General features: G+C 37.1%; 2 protein-coding genes across 5 annotated transcripts; one reads left to right on the forward strand and one right to left on the reverse strand.

Moving 5' to 3' along the window:
- The first annotated feature begins 739 nt into the window (after positions 1 to 739).
- Positions 740 to 8,720, forward strand: LOC116300268 (N(4)-(Beta-N-acetylglucosaminyl)-L-asparaginase). Of its 3 annotated transcripts, none has more exons than XM_031709100.1 (13): positions 740 to 923; positions 1,490 to 1,610; positions 2,384 to 2,431; positions 2,509 to 2,601; positions 2,902 to 3,014; positions 3,392 to 3,452; positions 3,909 to 3,963; positions 4,040 to 4,098; positions 5,174 to 5,220; positions 6,093 to 6,168; positions 6,606 to 6,713; positions 6,959 to 7,092; positions 7,684 to 8,720. In XM_031709100.1, exons 1-13 carry the CDS (start codon positions 788 to 790, stop codon positions 7,887 to 7,889), a joined length of 1,257 nt encoding a protein of 418 aa, XP_031564960.1. In that variant the 5' UTR covers positions 740 to 787; the 3' UTR covers positions 7,890 to 8,720. The 3 variants fall into 3 exon arrangements, with proteins under 3 accessions (XP_031564960.1, XP_031564961.1, XP_031564962.1); XM_031709101.1 differs by having other exon boundaries at positions 2,557 to 2,601; XM_031709102.1 differs by lacking the exon at positions 2,509 to 2,601.
- On the reverse strand, positions 7,259 to 13,744 carry LOC116300269 (N(4)-(Beta-N-acetylglucosaminyl)-L-asparaginase). Of its 2 annotated transcripts, XM_031709103.2 has the most exons (12): positions 13,527 to 13,744; positions 13,184 to 13,292; positions 12,995 to 13,042; positions 12,389 to 12,501; positions 11,461 to 11,521; positions 11,035 to 11,086; positions 10,862 to 10,920; positions 10,715 to 10,773; positions 10,474 to 10,549; positions 9,985 to 10,092; positions 9,202 to 9,335; positions 7,259 to 8,902 (listed from the first exon to the last, which is right to left on the reverse strand). In XM_031709103.2, the coding sequence occupies exons 1-12, from the start codon at positions 13,657 to 13,659 to the stop codon at positions 8,808 to 8,810; spliced, it is 1,047 nt and encodes a 348-aa protein (XP_031564963.1). In that variant the 5' UTR covers positions 13,660 to 13,744; the 3' UTR covers positions 7,259 to 8,807. The 2 variants fall into 2 exon arrangements, with proteins under 2 accessions (XP_031564963.1, XP_031564965.1); XM_031709105.2 differs by lacking the exon at positions 12,995 to 13,042.
- Positions 13,745 to 14,129: the final 385 nt, after the last annotated feature.

Consider the following 14,129-nt stretch of genomic DNA (forward strand, 5'->3'; position numbering starts at 1 on the left):
GACGTGGTTCCGGCGCAGAGCATGACGTATTTTTGTTCCAAATAACTGATTCCTTCATGATTGAAAATATGAATTTTAAAAGCTGTGTTATTGCAAAACCCCGATATGATTGACAACTGGCTCATGGTGTAACTATGACAACCGAATAAGCAGAAAGTCATTCAACTAGACTGACAGACCGCTAATCGAAACTCACTCGGAATTGAATCAAGCTGGCCTAAAACTAAAAACCTAGAATAGACGAACTATATGCGACTAAATAGGAATTTTTCTATCCATAATCACTCCATTCCTGCGCGGACCTGGGTTCTAGTACCCTATACATTCCCTTAAAAATTGTGAAATTGTCTTTGTAATCTTCAAGAACCCTAAAACCTATTTCGGATTGATTTAGGGACTGACTAAAGAGGTCCAAATAATTTTTTGTTCATTCATTTTTACAAAGTCTTATATTTGTAAATTTTGAAACAAAACCCATCAGGTCGGGCAATAAAATTGTTTGCATGTTTCGCCAAAACGCTTATAATTTTACCTCAACATTTGCATGAAATTACGAAATATTTTGTCAGATTATAGAAAGGTAGTCAAAGTAACTTGATATTGTTTGGAGAAATTTTCAAAACAATATGCCAATGAACGGTAAAGCCACCTGTCAAGCTCACTAGATCTGTCAACGTGTTGTGTGACTCGCCTTGACCATCAACGAATAGTCTTCTGAGAATCCAAATCGTGACGTCGACCTTGTTCATAGCTAGCTCTCCTACTTCATGTTGTGATCTGTCTCGACATGACTTGGTCTTTAATGCCTTTCAACGCTATATTTTATCTTGCAGTTATGTTCTTGAACTTTCCGCTCAATACAAGCGGAAAGACGTTGCCTGTGGTCCTCAATACATGGCAATTTACTGATGCTTCTGATAAAGGTACCGTCAGTTCTATCATTCAAAATGAGGCTTCCTACACGGCTTTAAGGTTTTCGTTTTGGTTTTAACTGCTCTAGTGTTTAAGCAAAAATTAGAAGTATATTTCTTGTGCTGGTGAACGGAGTTTAATATATATCTCGCGGTTAAAAAAAAAATAAGCAAAAATAGCATACTGCGCGTGACTTAACGATCTTTCATGTGGTCTTCCATTCTATATTATAGAATGGAAAACCTTGGTTATATATTATTGTAGATCGAAGCTGTCGACACCGCGTTTGAAACTAAATTTAGCCGGTGGCTATCCGATTAAAGTACTTGTCGGTTATAGACTAGCTGCATGAACGCATTGTGACTGATTTCAACCGGCCGTAACTCATTGTATTCAACCACATTTGTAGTTCATTCGGTCATTCAGACTGGGTACGGTCGCTTAGTACTAAACCTAAATTTAGGAAGCGCTCTAACATCTGTAAATAAATAAAGGTTCGTTACCCTTTGAATAGCATGGTAAGACTTAAAACCAGTAATCCTTCCTTAAATTTACTTGATTTCCCCTATTCTTACAGCGTACTCCGTCATGCAAGCAGGGAAGTCTGCACTAGATGCAGTGGTAGCTGGTATCACCGTGTGCGAGATGAAACCATGTGCTGTGAACCCTTTAAACCCAAATGTTGGATTTGGCGGGAAGTGGGTATATGTAAAAAATAGTGATAAAACACGCGTCACTATACACTGAATCAAATATTGCGACTCATTTGAATAGCTGTTGTTCTGGACTGACTAGCCTCGTGTTTTAAATGTTTTGTCATTCATTCTATTACATCAGTTATCGTTTATTCATAACGAAACATTCCTATATATTTTATGCTTTTGCAACTTATTTTCAAAATCACATTTGACCATGCAGACTTTAATAACTATCTGCCCGTGGTTGGGTTGAATAGAGGGTAGTACATACGTTATACTTCGCGTTTCGTTCGTGAAAAAATGATACTGGCAGCTCAGAATTCACAGCGTGACATTTACGCTCAGCATGATTACATTACAGTCTTATGATCTCATGTGAACTCACGCTACCCTGGGTGCCAGAGGCGGTGTGGCGCTAAGCCTCTAGCACCCAGGGTAAACTCACGCTGAACTGTCCATGAAACCTTTGACAGCTCATTCTGGGCCACATGCCTAGTACTCTTCTACCGGATGTTTCGCAAATCGCATCTGCTACCTCACTCTCCACGTGCCTTTGACCCAGCCAAACAGCTGACTAAAACTGACTTTAAATTTCACGACTGGGCATACTAATCACCATAAGATGGAGTATAAAACTATCCAGTTTCGAGAACGGGTAGTGGAGATCGGCATGATTACATTACAGTTTTATGATCTCATGTCTAACTCACGCTGAAAAAGAATCGTAAAAATGTTTTTGTACAGGTATTTTGATAATGTTTTTTCTCTTTTAGGCCAAACGAGGAAGGAGAAACCACACTCGATGCCATGATCATGGACGGGTAAATAGATAGATGTATACGTTATTGGTATACATAAATGATTATAAGTCACCAAAACTATTGATGTCATCAATTAGCATACTGGTCATATGGCAAAGAGCGGTAATATTCCTCTCTCAATCTAGGAGTAAAGATCCCCTAGGCCTCAGGGGGTTCATAATCCCCCCAAGGTAATTATTCCCAGAATTGAGTCTTTTTAAAATTTATTTTTATTTAATTCTATTCTATTTTATTTTATTCAAGTAAATTTGCTTAAAGGCTAGGACCCTAGCCTCCTTCGCAGCCGTTCTTAGGGTTGCAAAAGGAGGCTACTAGGACCCCGGCATATAATGCATTTCCTCTCCGTTCACTCTGTAGGCTGAAAGACAGTTAGTAGCTATGGCGCAAACTCTGCCTAGTTAATGCGCACTACTACCCAATGCGGTTTAATGCTGTTTTAGTCACGCATATTTATTGTTCCATGATCTCAGATTAACGCATTCAAGTGCGGGTGTTGGTTGCCTCAAGAGAATCAAGAATGCGATAGGAGTAGCAAGAGCTGTCATGAACTACACCAAACATTCCCTTTTGGTCGGAGATGATGGTAAACGAAAAATATAACTTTTGAAATAACTGAAAATTATTTTTAAATAGACAAAATTATATTTACTGGTAATCAAAAGTGCAACAATACAGTCTTACAGTTTCTGTCTAATTCAAGAAAGGTAAAAACTGAGTCAGAATTTGGAGGGGGAAATATATGCTGATTCATGCACTTTTCGTTACAATTTCGGTTTCTTATCTGGCCTTCTAGGGGTCGCATGCGCAGCCAAACGAAACAATGTTTGCTGGTTTTTTTGTTTTTTTTTTGTTTTTTTTTTGTTTTTGGTTTTCATGTTTCTTGGGGATTTGGTGATGAATGCTCAACTCTGTACAAAAACATCCGTGAACTAAAGTCGTTCTTTTTTGTTATTGTTTTAGCAACAAAGTTTGCAAAACTCTTTGGGTTTCCAGAAGAAGATCTTCACACCAATAACTCTTAGTAAGTATCCTGAAGCATATCAACTGTGACGCCATAATCTGTTGTTGCCTCCTCCACGTAGTGACAATAGAGGTGCGGTAATACGCCAGCGAGATAGCACGTGACGTAAAAAATTGCTGCATTGCCAGTTGCAAAGAAAATTACCACTCCGCGCGCAACAAATTTGTCTCAACATCTCGTCTCACCAAAAGCTTTAGCATAGCGTCTCGTCCGTCCACACTAAACCATCAAAAACGCAGATGCGATCGGAAACGACGCAATTTCATATAACCCAAGGAATCAAGAGCTACTAATAAACTCGGATAGGATCGATACCTTGTCCGAACTTGTCCTAATGCCGGCAGTGACACGACATGTTCTGCACCTTATTTTATTTATTACCGCTTCATGTGACCATCACATACTTGCGCAATGAGTGAGCCAATGACAACAGGCGAATCGTTGCTTTTCTTGCAGTAAAACCTGGCTCAACTGGAAAGCCAAGAACTGCCAACCAAACTTTTGGAAACCGGTAATGTTTGCATTAATGATAGCTTTTAGATATGGCTATAAGCATATGAAACTAAAAGTAGTTGGATCTTTTGTAGAACATCCCAGGAGCAAATGAAAGCTGTGGCCCCTACAATATTCCTCAACGGAAGAGGAGGTGAATACAAATAACTTTTTGATATTGCTTGCTATTTCTAGATTTATAGTACACTCAACAAAATTACTCGACTCTGATTGGTCGAGAGGAGTACAATTATAGCGTTAATTGTACTCCGTAGGAATACCGAATTAAGTCGCTATGGCAACACGGCCAAAACAATGTCAAAACAATTATTTTCTATCATTTTGTACTTAAAAACATATAAATAAAATTTTAAAGCCGTAAGAACTAATCTTTTTTATGCATTTCAGTTGCGCGATGGACTGACAATCGGCCGCCTAATAGACAAAGATGAACGGCGTCGCTTCGCATTTTTTACTGAAATTTTGTTGAGTGAATTATAAACAAAAAATCGCACGATCTTCTCGTACAATTTGGAATTAATAGACACTCGTAATGTTTTGAAAGTTCTTTAATTGCACTCGCCTAAAGGCTCGTGCAATTACAAGAACTTTCAAAACATTATACTCGTCTCTATTAATTTCCAAATTGTACTCGAGATCGTGCGATTTCCTATATTAACTGTGAGCGCCCAAGCCTTTTTCATGCGATGTTGTCGATACGCGTAATCTGCAAACTAAGCCAATATAAATATGTCTCCGTGTTGGTGAAAGAGAGAGTCGCCGAAATAGACCTTTTTACGAGTACAGCGGCCATCTTAAATATTATTGTTTTAATTATACGATATTATGGGATGCCGAGGGGGCAGCAATTGGAAAAATGATGAACTGCACAGCTGTCAGGGTGTCTTTTTTCCCCATAAACGTTAATATACGCTTTTCGATGAGAAGCACATCACACCCAAAATGCAATTGAATTTGCTGCTAGGTATTAATATTCCAGGGAAAAATGCGAAACATAACACGAATTAAGTTTTGAATTATATGTTTGTAAATTAACTTAACCCCGCCACTCTTATCCATGCTAATAAATGTTCTACGTTTAACCTCTTTGTTTCCCATGCATAATTCAAAGTGGCCCGCCACATCAGTAAAACTGTCTATTAGGACAATATGCACCAATCATGATTGACTTTGATGTCTTCAGTAATGAGTGATATTTCTGTCGGCAGATCTGCTCGTTTGGGTATCATAGGCGAATCCAATCATGACACTATTGGTAAGATTAGGAATATATGGTCGTGCTACATATAAACTGTTCATGCCATTTTTATTTATCTGTTTTTCTTCTTAGTCCATTTAAAATTTGTTATTGTTGTTGTTGTTGTTTTAGTACACTGTGTGGGAAAATTACACCATAGCACAGCCGAACACAATGACTTAATGAATAATTATTGGACGAGGTTGAGAACCGACTCCGAAGGCAGAGACAAATAATTGCTTGCGAGACACTAACAAATCACTGTATTTTGTGATGACCGAGCTCAATTTTTGTTTTATCATTCAACGACCACGATCACATTTCACACTAAACATTCAAATTATGTTTACTGTTTTCTTTTCACGTTTTGGCTGTTTTACAGGGAAGCGAGCCATTTCGACAAATGCATCGTTGCTGCGCATAAGCAGAGTATTATTTGTAGCCAATCTCGTACCCAGAGCCTGCGTTTCTTCTGACATGCAGCTCAGAACGAGGGCTCTGGCATAATCGAATAATCGAGACCGGGATTTCTTGCACTTCCGGTATGAGAGGCCAGGACATGTGTTTGAAGACTTACCGAAAAGAAAAAAATATATATATGTTCCCGATTTTTGATTTTTATCGGAAGTGAGCACAAAACTCTGTTTGAAAGCATGCTTTTCATGGATTATATTTCACTTCCGGAAAATTGCGCATGCCAAAAAATGATTATGCCGCCCTAGTTCTTCGATGCAGGCCAGAAAAAATGCAGGCTCTAGGTACGAGACTGATTTGCAGCAAAAACGGCTTTGCATCATAATGCGCATAAGCAAAGTTGTTTACAGGTAGTTGTTCGTAGTTGTCTCATCCAATCAAAACGACGGAGAAAATAATTTGAATTATACTTGCAGGAATGGTAGCTATTGACTCAAATGGTAATTTAGCAGCAGGCACGTCGACCAATGGACTAGGCTTCAAAATAGCTGGGTATGGAAAGGAAGGCTTATACTAATATATATAATGATTGAAATTAAACCGTAGTTTGCTCACATTCGGCTAAAGACTCAAGCCTAGGGTGGGTTAGGATGCCTTTCACCTCTGGTCACGACGGAGGTATGGGGTTCAAATCGCAGTCGCCCCTTGTGAGCTGAGTTGGTTGGTTTTCTTTCTGATTCAGAATTTTCAGGTTCTCCGGTTTTACCTGCCAGAAGCGCCTTCAGATAGATCCCGTTCAGTTGCGCCACTGTTGTGCTTGCGGTAGTTAATAGCCATAACATGTTTTCCCCTATTGAATGGTAGTTAGAACGACACACAAAGCTTTCATCTCGTCATGCATTATGATTCAGCCATTTTGCGGTCCTTTCCTTCCTCTCGATACTTTTTCAGACTCTAACCAAGTTGATTCCATTCTTTATTCGATGTAGTCGTGTCGGTGACTCACCCGTCGCTGGTGCTGGTTCATACGCAGATAATGAAGTTGGCGCTGCAGCTGCCACTGGAAATGGTGACGTCATGACCCGCTTTCTTCCCACGTGAGTAGAATTCTTCATTTTATGATAATTTTTGCACAAGGCTACATAAAAACTTACATGCCAAACGCCAGAATTACATACTGTTGCAGGCAATCGATGCTGCGAGCCATGTCAAACGACGTAATTTGTCACAGGCAATGTTGCTTAAGTAGAGAACGATTCTCCTTCAGTATCACTGCCTGCAAATTGCATCGCGTGTCCGCGCCTTTAGTTCAAAATGTTATTTCATATTATGTTTTATGCAGGTATCAGGCAGTGGAGTTCATGAGACAGGGTCACAGTCCTTCTAAAGCAGCCCAACTGGCTCTATTAAGAATAGCTAAACGCTACAAAGATTTTACTGGTTCCATCATTGCTGTTAATAAGAAAGGAGAATACGGTACGTTAAACACACGGCATGACCTCTTAACCTTTTCAACCTTGATTTCTGCAGAGAATAAGTGAGTACTCACAAACTCATGGGCTGACAAGCAAGAGAAAAACTTCTGGCAAGAGTTGCGCTTTAGCCCTTTTAAACGTTTGACAAGAAAACAAAATTCGAAAACGAAAATTCAAAGTAATTTTATTTCTGGTGGCTTTGTTTGTTTTCTAATGGGGAATAAAAGTTACATGAAATTAAAAAAATCTACAACGTTAATTCTCGAGGAGAAGCGTTATATATTTAAGGAATCAGTATAAAATGCTCGCGCATGTTTCTCAGAGCTGTAGGGAATGAGTGAAGCAAGCTTAGGAATACGAGGCGTAGTCAAGTGTTTTTCTTGCTTCTCCAGTGCTCTACATTTCCAGAATGTTTATATCACAGTACAGAGATAAAATCACCCGTTTTATATTGCTTTTGTAAAATATTTTTGAATGCTTTGGCGAGAGCGTGTCTCTGTCAACTAAAATAAACACGATAGCCAACCATTGAGCGCGCCCGTTGTATCTCAAATATTTAATAATTTTTATCACTATTACTTTTTGTTTTTAGGAGTTGCATCGTACGAATGGACGATTTTTAAATACTCTGTACGTCACCCTGGACTCACAAAGTCAGAAGTCATCTCTGATGCTCCTTTTGACCCCTCGAAAGTGAAAGAAACTCCATGTACTGCAGTTAATACGAACAAAGGCAATACAATACTGCCGTATCCGTATTTTATCCTCTTTATTGCAGTACTTGTTATGCAAAACTGAATGTTGTTGAATTTTTATCTTGTTTTGTACTTATTTTGATTTTTTGTTTTGTCTTTATTAATAAATGCTCATTGTACTTATGAAAAAAAGCTACATTTACATTTACCAAATTACAAGCACGCCCTCTTAGCTTCGAGCAGTGACTAATTCAGCGGGTAGATTGTTACTAACCTAATAAGTCATTTTCCCATTTTATACCAGTGTCAATGTTCATTCCCTCGAGTTATATTTGTTATTTTCCTATACCAGTAATGAGAAAATCATTTAATCTGAAGGATGAAAAACAAATAATTTTATTATCAATGGAATGACACGTGGCCTGAAATGGGAAAGCATTACTTCCACTTGAATTGAGTTTATTTGATCAAGGTATCATTGCTTGAAGGTGAGTAAAGGGCTCTCAAGAGATCACCCAATATTTCCTCTTCTTTCTGTCGTTTTTACTTTTTTACAACATGAAAATATGTATCGTTAACTTGAAATCTAAAATTATCTTTTCATAAAATGTTCTAGATTCTCCTTATCAGGGCTCAGACTTAACCTTTTTGTCCACTAGCAAATAGCCTGCATAGGGGCGCGCACTTTGGGGAGGGAGGAGATGAGGAGGAAAGGAAGTCAAGTCAGAGCAGTTACTATCACCCTTGCTTCCATTCTCGTTTCCCTTCAATGAAGGTACCTTGTCATCCTCCCCTTGGAGATGTATGACAGATGAAACCCAAGAGAGAGCAGAAAATGACCTGGGCTTGCAGTTTGCTGTCCTCTTTGCTACCCAGACATGTTTGAATCTGCAACTCATAAATTTACAAATTAAAGCCTTTCAGCTTTCAGTTATATACCTTGCATTGTTTTACAGTTAACCATCAATGCCTTGGCACTTTAAAAATAGTAGTGTTGTGCATTATAATGAATGGCTTGTTTTCAAAGAGGTTTCACAGGGACAACTGTCACTTTACCACCAAGTTTAGGACTAACAACAGAGTATTTGAAGAAAGTCCAGCCATGAGCAGCACCTCCTGAAACAATACCAACATCAAAGTGAAATCATTAAATTTCGTCAATTTTGTTGTTTTCTCATGGGAATAAAAAGAAATGTTGAAGGGGTTATTGATTTTTGTTGGTTTCTGATTGGCTTCACTACCCAAAGTTGGAATGCATTGTTTTCCTTCTACATATTAATTGATCTACACTGTCTAAAAATGGTCCTAGTTTTATTAGTCTCACAGTAACAGCTTTTTTATGCAATGAAAAAATCGTATGATAGATTCTTGAATGAAGCAAAACATCATTTGACAGACTGGACCTTAGTTCTTACCATATTCACCAGCCTTATTAACAGCCACAAGTCCACCATTGAACTTAGGATAATACTTGGCTATTCTAGACATAGCTAATTCTGCTGCTTGAGTGGGAGATTTGCCTTGTCTCATGTATTCTACTGCCACTAAACTATGTGCAATAAACAATAATGAAACATATATTAATACTATTAAGTAAAATATTGACATAAAGTAAATGGAAGAAATAAGGTATACATCCAAATGTCAAATAAAAGTGCTACAGTAGCTCCATTTCAAAAATCTAGTTTGCCACTTTGCTTTTTTGAAGTGTCAAAAACATTTTATGCTAGGCAATTTGAGTGGTAGTAGATGATTTCTCATATGTGCGAGTGCTTTTATAAATATCACAGGCCCAAACGTGAAAGCAAGGCATTTTCAGGCAGCAGTTTCCATTTAAGAAACCTATGGAAACCATAACCTAATAGGCGATTTCTAAAAGCCTTAAAAAAAGTTTTGCCTGAAGTGGGCTATAGTTTTTTCAAAGAGCTATAATCCTGCTCCAGAACTAAAAGAAACTTAGATATATTCTTGTATTAACATGATTTCAAATTTTTGTATGTTTTTTTTCATAAGTGTAAAATCTTGCCCAAAAATGCCTTTCAGTTTTGAATCTGAGCATGCAATAACTGTTGAAAGCAGTTGTGCGATTATCCTGGAAATGGTCTATTAATAATTGTCACTAAAACAAACCTGCTGCGATATTGCTGCAAATTAATTCTGATGTACAAAAACTAAGAATTCATTTTCCAGAGGGATACCTTGGCAGGAATCTCATCATGATATCACCATCTCCAGTAGCAGCAGCACCTCCTACATCATTATCTACATATGCCCCAGCACCAGGGATGGGTGAATCTCCAACACGACTACAAGCAAAGAATACTTTCACATGATAATCATTGGTGAAGCAAAGGACAAAAGTAGGGAGAGGAATAGAAGGAAGAATGGGATTAGGTGGGAAGGATGAGTGAATAACTGGATGGATTGAGTAGAAGGATAGTGAGAATGAGAGGGGCAAAGCAAGCAGGGTTGGGTAACAAGGATGGATGAATGGATAGATGGATGGATGGATGGAGGGAAAGAGGGAGGGAAGGAGGGAGGGAGGGAAAGAGGAAGGGAGGAAGGGAGGGGGGAGGAAGGGAGGGAGGAAGGGAGGGAGGAAAGGAGGGAGGGAGGACTGATGGATGTTATTAAATGGATGGTAGAGAGGAAAGAAAGGAAATGAGAATAATATATCAAGGGCCTACCCAGGTACTTTGTGGCTAGCTCCATTAGTAGACGTTCCACCTGCCATATTTCCATCTGCATCAATTACAACCATTCCTACAAATTGTTAATCACATAATATATTCTAATACATAATTTTTTTCAATCGCACTATAAAATATCCCAGCCTAGATCTCATCAAAATGTCCGTCCATAATGAGGGCTTTAATTCTAATAGCAGAAATTTGTGAAATTAATAATAAAAATACATTTAAACTATACCTATTGTGTCATGATTATTCTCATCAATATCATGGTTAGTTTTGTCCAAGTTTTGTACCCTGAAGAAAGAATTACACTGAGTTAATATAATATTATTATAAGCTAGATATAATAATTGGCAGGAGTGTAATTTTTTTAAATACGTACCTCTTCTCTTTAACTGGCTTGTATGGTCCACATGATTTAATGGGATCTGGGACAACATTCTGTTACACAAAGCATAGTAGTGTATCTATAATTATAAAGTTTGCTATATGATGATTTAATAAGACTTTATAAATTTGAGTTACGGATTAAATATCTGACATGTGTAAACTTACTTGTCTAAAGTTTGGTTGACAGTTTTTCTTTTTCCAGCTTTTCCAAAGGTCTCTAAATAAAATAGGACATTAGTATTATAGTGTCATTCAATACAAATACAAGAATCCCTTGCACACTTCCTTTTAATTGTTAAGTTAAATAGCACCAAATGCAGCAAATGCCAAAAAGCAAGAAAAATAATCTGCCATGACTCTTGTTCCTAAGCTTGCTCTATAGCTCACAGTACAGAGACATGTGCATATTGCATTTTATATTCCTTAAATGAAAATAATTTATTAACACCTTGCTGATCATGATGAAATGCTTGAACTTAATCTTATAGACTAATGGTCATTTGTTTGTTTGTACATTGCAGTGCTATTTTCAAATATTTATTTATATATATATTTTTTGATGATTGGGCTACCTATAGATTTTAGACTTACATTGAGTTATTGGTGCTCAGGCTCTCCTCTTTAAACCCCATATCTTTGGCAAACTTGGTTGCTGTAATGAAACACAATCAGTGCTTGAATTAATTCATATACATGATGTATGAAAAAACCTTTAATTCTCTGATTCTGAATTTGTCTTTAAAGTGCTACTATGACGAAAATCGCTCAAACTTGGATTCAGTTTAAACTTCCTAAGAATACTCTTTAAAGGTCCAATAATCACTGTATGAAGTGTTTTCTCGATATTCAGGACGAAAGTATGATATTTTTACGATTATTTTTTGGAGTCTGTGACGTCATACACTCAACATCGAACATCGCTCCATACATTTCTTTGTAGTTTATGATCAAAATATCAGTAGTAAAGGGAGAAAGAAATACCCAAACACCCCAAAATATTAATTATAGTCCCAAGTAATGTGAAATAAACACATTAGCTACCCTTTGGGCTTCATAGGAATAAAATAAATTAAGGATTTATATACAAAGAAATATATGTAGCAATGTTTGATGTTGAGTGTATGACGTCACAGACTCCAAAAAATAATCGTAAAAATATCATACTTTCGTACTGAATATCGAGAAAACACTTCATACAGTGATTATTGGACCTTTAAAGAGTATTTTTAGGAAGTTTCAGCTGAATCCAAGTTTGAGCAATTTTCGTCATAGTAGCACTTTAATATTTGCTCAGCCATAGCCTTGATGATGTACATGCAAGTAATTGTTCTTTTCTTTATTCATTAAGGTCCATATATTGTATGGTAACAAAAAAAGTTCATTAAAGTTCCATGGGTTTTGTTCAAATGGCATAATATTTTAACACACTAACTGAGATTAAGGCTGAGCGAAAGAAAGCTCAGAACTAGAGCTTGATGAGTTTTACATAACAATTAAAATTAATAAAAACATAGCTAACCATCTTCTCCTACAAGAAATGTTTCTTTTGTATATTTCATTACACTGCGTGCTACTCCAATAGCATTCTTGATATCCTTTAAGCAACCAACGGCACCAACATCATGCGTGACACTTTAATGAATGAAAATAAATGGTATCAAAGACCTTTTTAAATTGAAATAAAGCAAGATTCTTAAATGATGATTTATTTTTTTCAAAGAAAAAAAAATTAACCAAGAGAGCATAAATAAGAGAGGGAAACTTCTTAATGTGGGGCACGCCTTGTAAATTTCCAGTTGGGCTATTTTTTTAGTAACCATGCAGATGCAGTTGAAATTTTGCCTAACCCTACTCCCCAGCTAGCACACGCGTGCTCTCTTTCCATTTGTTGTTTCGGTCACTAAAAACGACTAAAAATGAGATCAAAACAACCAAACTAAAATAGAGTAGGCGTGCACTAGCTGACCCATGGGAGTAGGGTGAGACAAAATTTCAACTGCAATGGTTACTAAAAATAACCCAACTGGGAATTTACATGGGACGTGCCAGGATAAAAAATATTTCCCTCCCTTATTTCTGCTCTCTTCATTTAACACATTTGCCTAAAGATTTTAAAGTATTTTACCCATCCATGATCATTGCATCTAGTGTTGTCTCACCATCTTCATTAGGGCTGCAGCATAATTTAACATACTCAAATCAATGGTATTTTAGTTAAGTATTTCCTGTTGTTAATTCATAATCTCATTTCAATATATAGTGGCTTATATTTATCCTAATGCATTCATAATTATACAATGTACAGGTGAGTAACCTTCCTCCATAGCCCACTGTCCCATCACATTGTTCAACTTCACATTCTGTACAGCCAGCCTCTACAGCATCTAGGGAAGATGATCCCTTAGTATTTATAACCTCCCATGCTAAAAAAGACAAAAACAAATTGGTACGATACGTTGTTAGGCCATCACATACATATATTCTTATATGCTAACACGTCCAGCAAGATACTTAAAATTGAACTCTCATCAATATATGAATATAATTCCTCAAACTGCATGATCAATTGACTTTCTGCTAAAGCAAGTTTACTCTTATTTCTTAATAGATATAATTCAAGTTTTTGTACTATATTTGGAGGTATTTCATGGTCTTACCCTTCAATGTTGCGTTTGTGAATGGTGGTCCCCATGTGTTGATTACTATCGGTAAAGATTCTGAAAAAACTGCATCATTAACTTTAAAAATCACTAAACTCCAAAAACAAATACTGAAGACTATAGACTTCATAATAATGGAGAACTAAAATTCAAATATTAAATATTTTTGATCTAGACAACGAGAAAGCAAAGAGAAACGAAAAATGCACTTTCGTTTCAACAGGAAAACAGATATCCGCCAGGCGTTCCACGTTCTTCTCTACCGTCATTTGAAAGTCCTGGCGACTAGTGTTAAAACTCAGGAAAACCATGGTGTCAAAAGGAAATGTATGGGGATTCTTCAAAAGTTTCAATAAAATCATTTAAACGTGAAATAAAGCCTTGAAATTTTACCCGATCATTGAATAAATAGCACTTCTTTCGCTCTGTGTGGTTTTAAGGATTTTCCCCATACATTTCCTTATGACTTGACACCACAGAAACCAAGCTTGGGCTACCTGTGGAAAAGCCAACGACTTACGAGAGTAGTTTCAGAACTTCAGAAATATTCGAATTATTAAAAATGGAATCAAGTAAATTTTTCCACAGTTTGCCCAAGCT

Source organism: Actinia tenebrosa, unplaced genomic scaffold, assembly GCF_029948245.1.
Source record: "Actinia tenebrosa isolate PJP-AT-01 unplaced genomic scaffold, QUT_ActTen_1.0 PGA_scaffold6__47_contigs__length_16458017, whole genome shotgun sequence".
Lineage (NCBI taxonomy): Eukaryota > Metazoa > Cnidaria > Anthozoa > Actiniaria > Actiniidae > Actinia > Actinia tenebrosa.

Coding starts and splice junctions, on each gene's coding strand:
- LOC116300268 (XM_031709100.1), top strand. CDS start 788: ATGACTTGGTCTTTAATGCCTTTCAACGCTATATTTTATCTTGCAGTT. Junction 924..1,489: donor TACTGATGCTTCTGATAAAG/GTACCGTCAGTT, acceptor CTATTCTTACAG/CGTACTCCGTCATGCAAGCA. Junction 6,169..6,605: donor CTAGGCTTCAAAATAGCTGG/GTATGGAAAGGA, acceptor TATTCGATGTAG/TCGTGTCGGTGACTCACCCG.
- LOC116300269 (XM_031709103.2), bottom strand. CDS start 13,659: ATGAAGTCTATAGTCTTCAGTATTTGTTTTTGGAGTTTAGTGATTTTT. Junction 12,502..12,994: donor GATGCAATGATCATGGATGG/GTAAAATACTTT, acceptor CATTCATTAAAG/TGTCACGCATGATGTTGGTG. Junction 11,522..12,388: donor ATTTCTTGTAGGAGAAGATG/GTTAGCTATGTT, acceptor GTTTCATTACAG/CAACCAAGTTTGCCAAAGAT.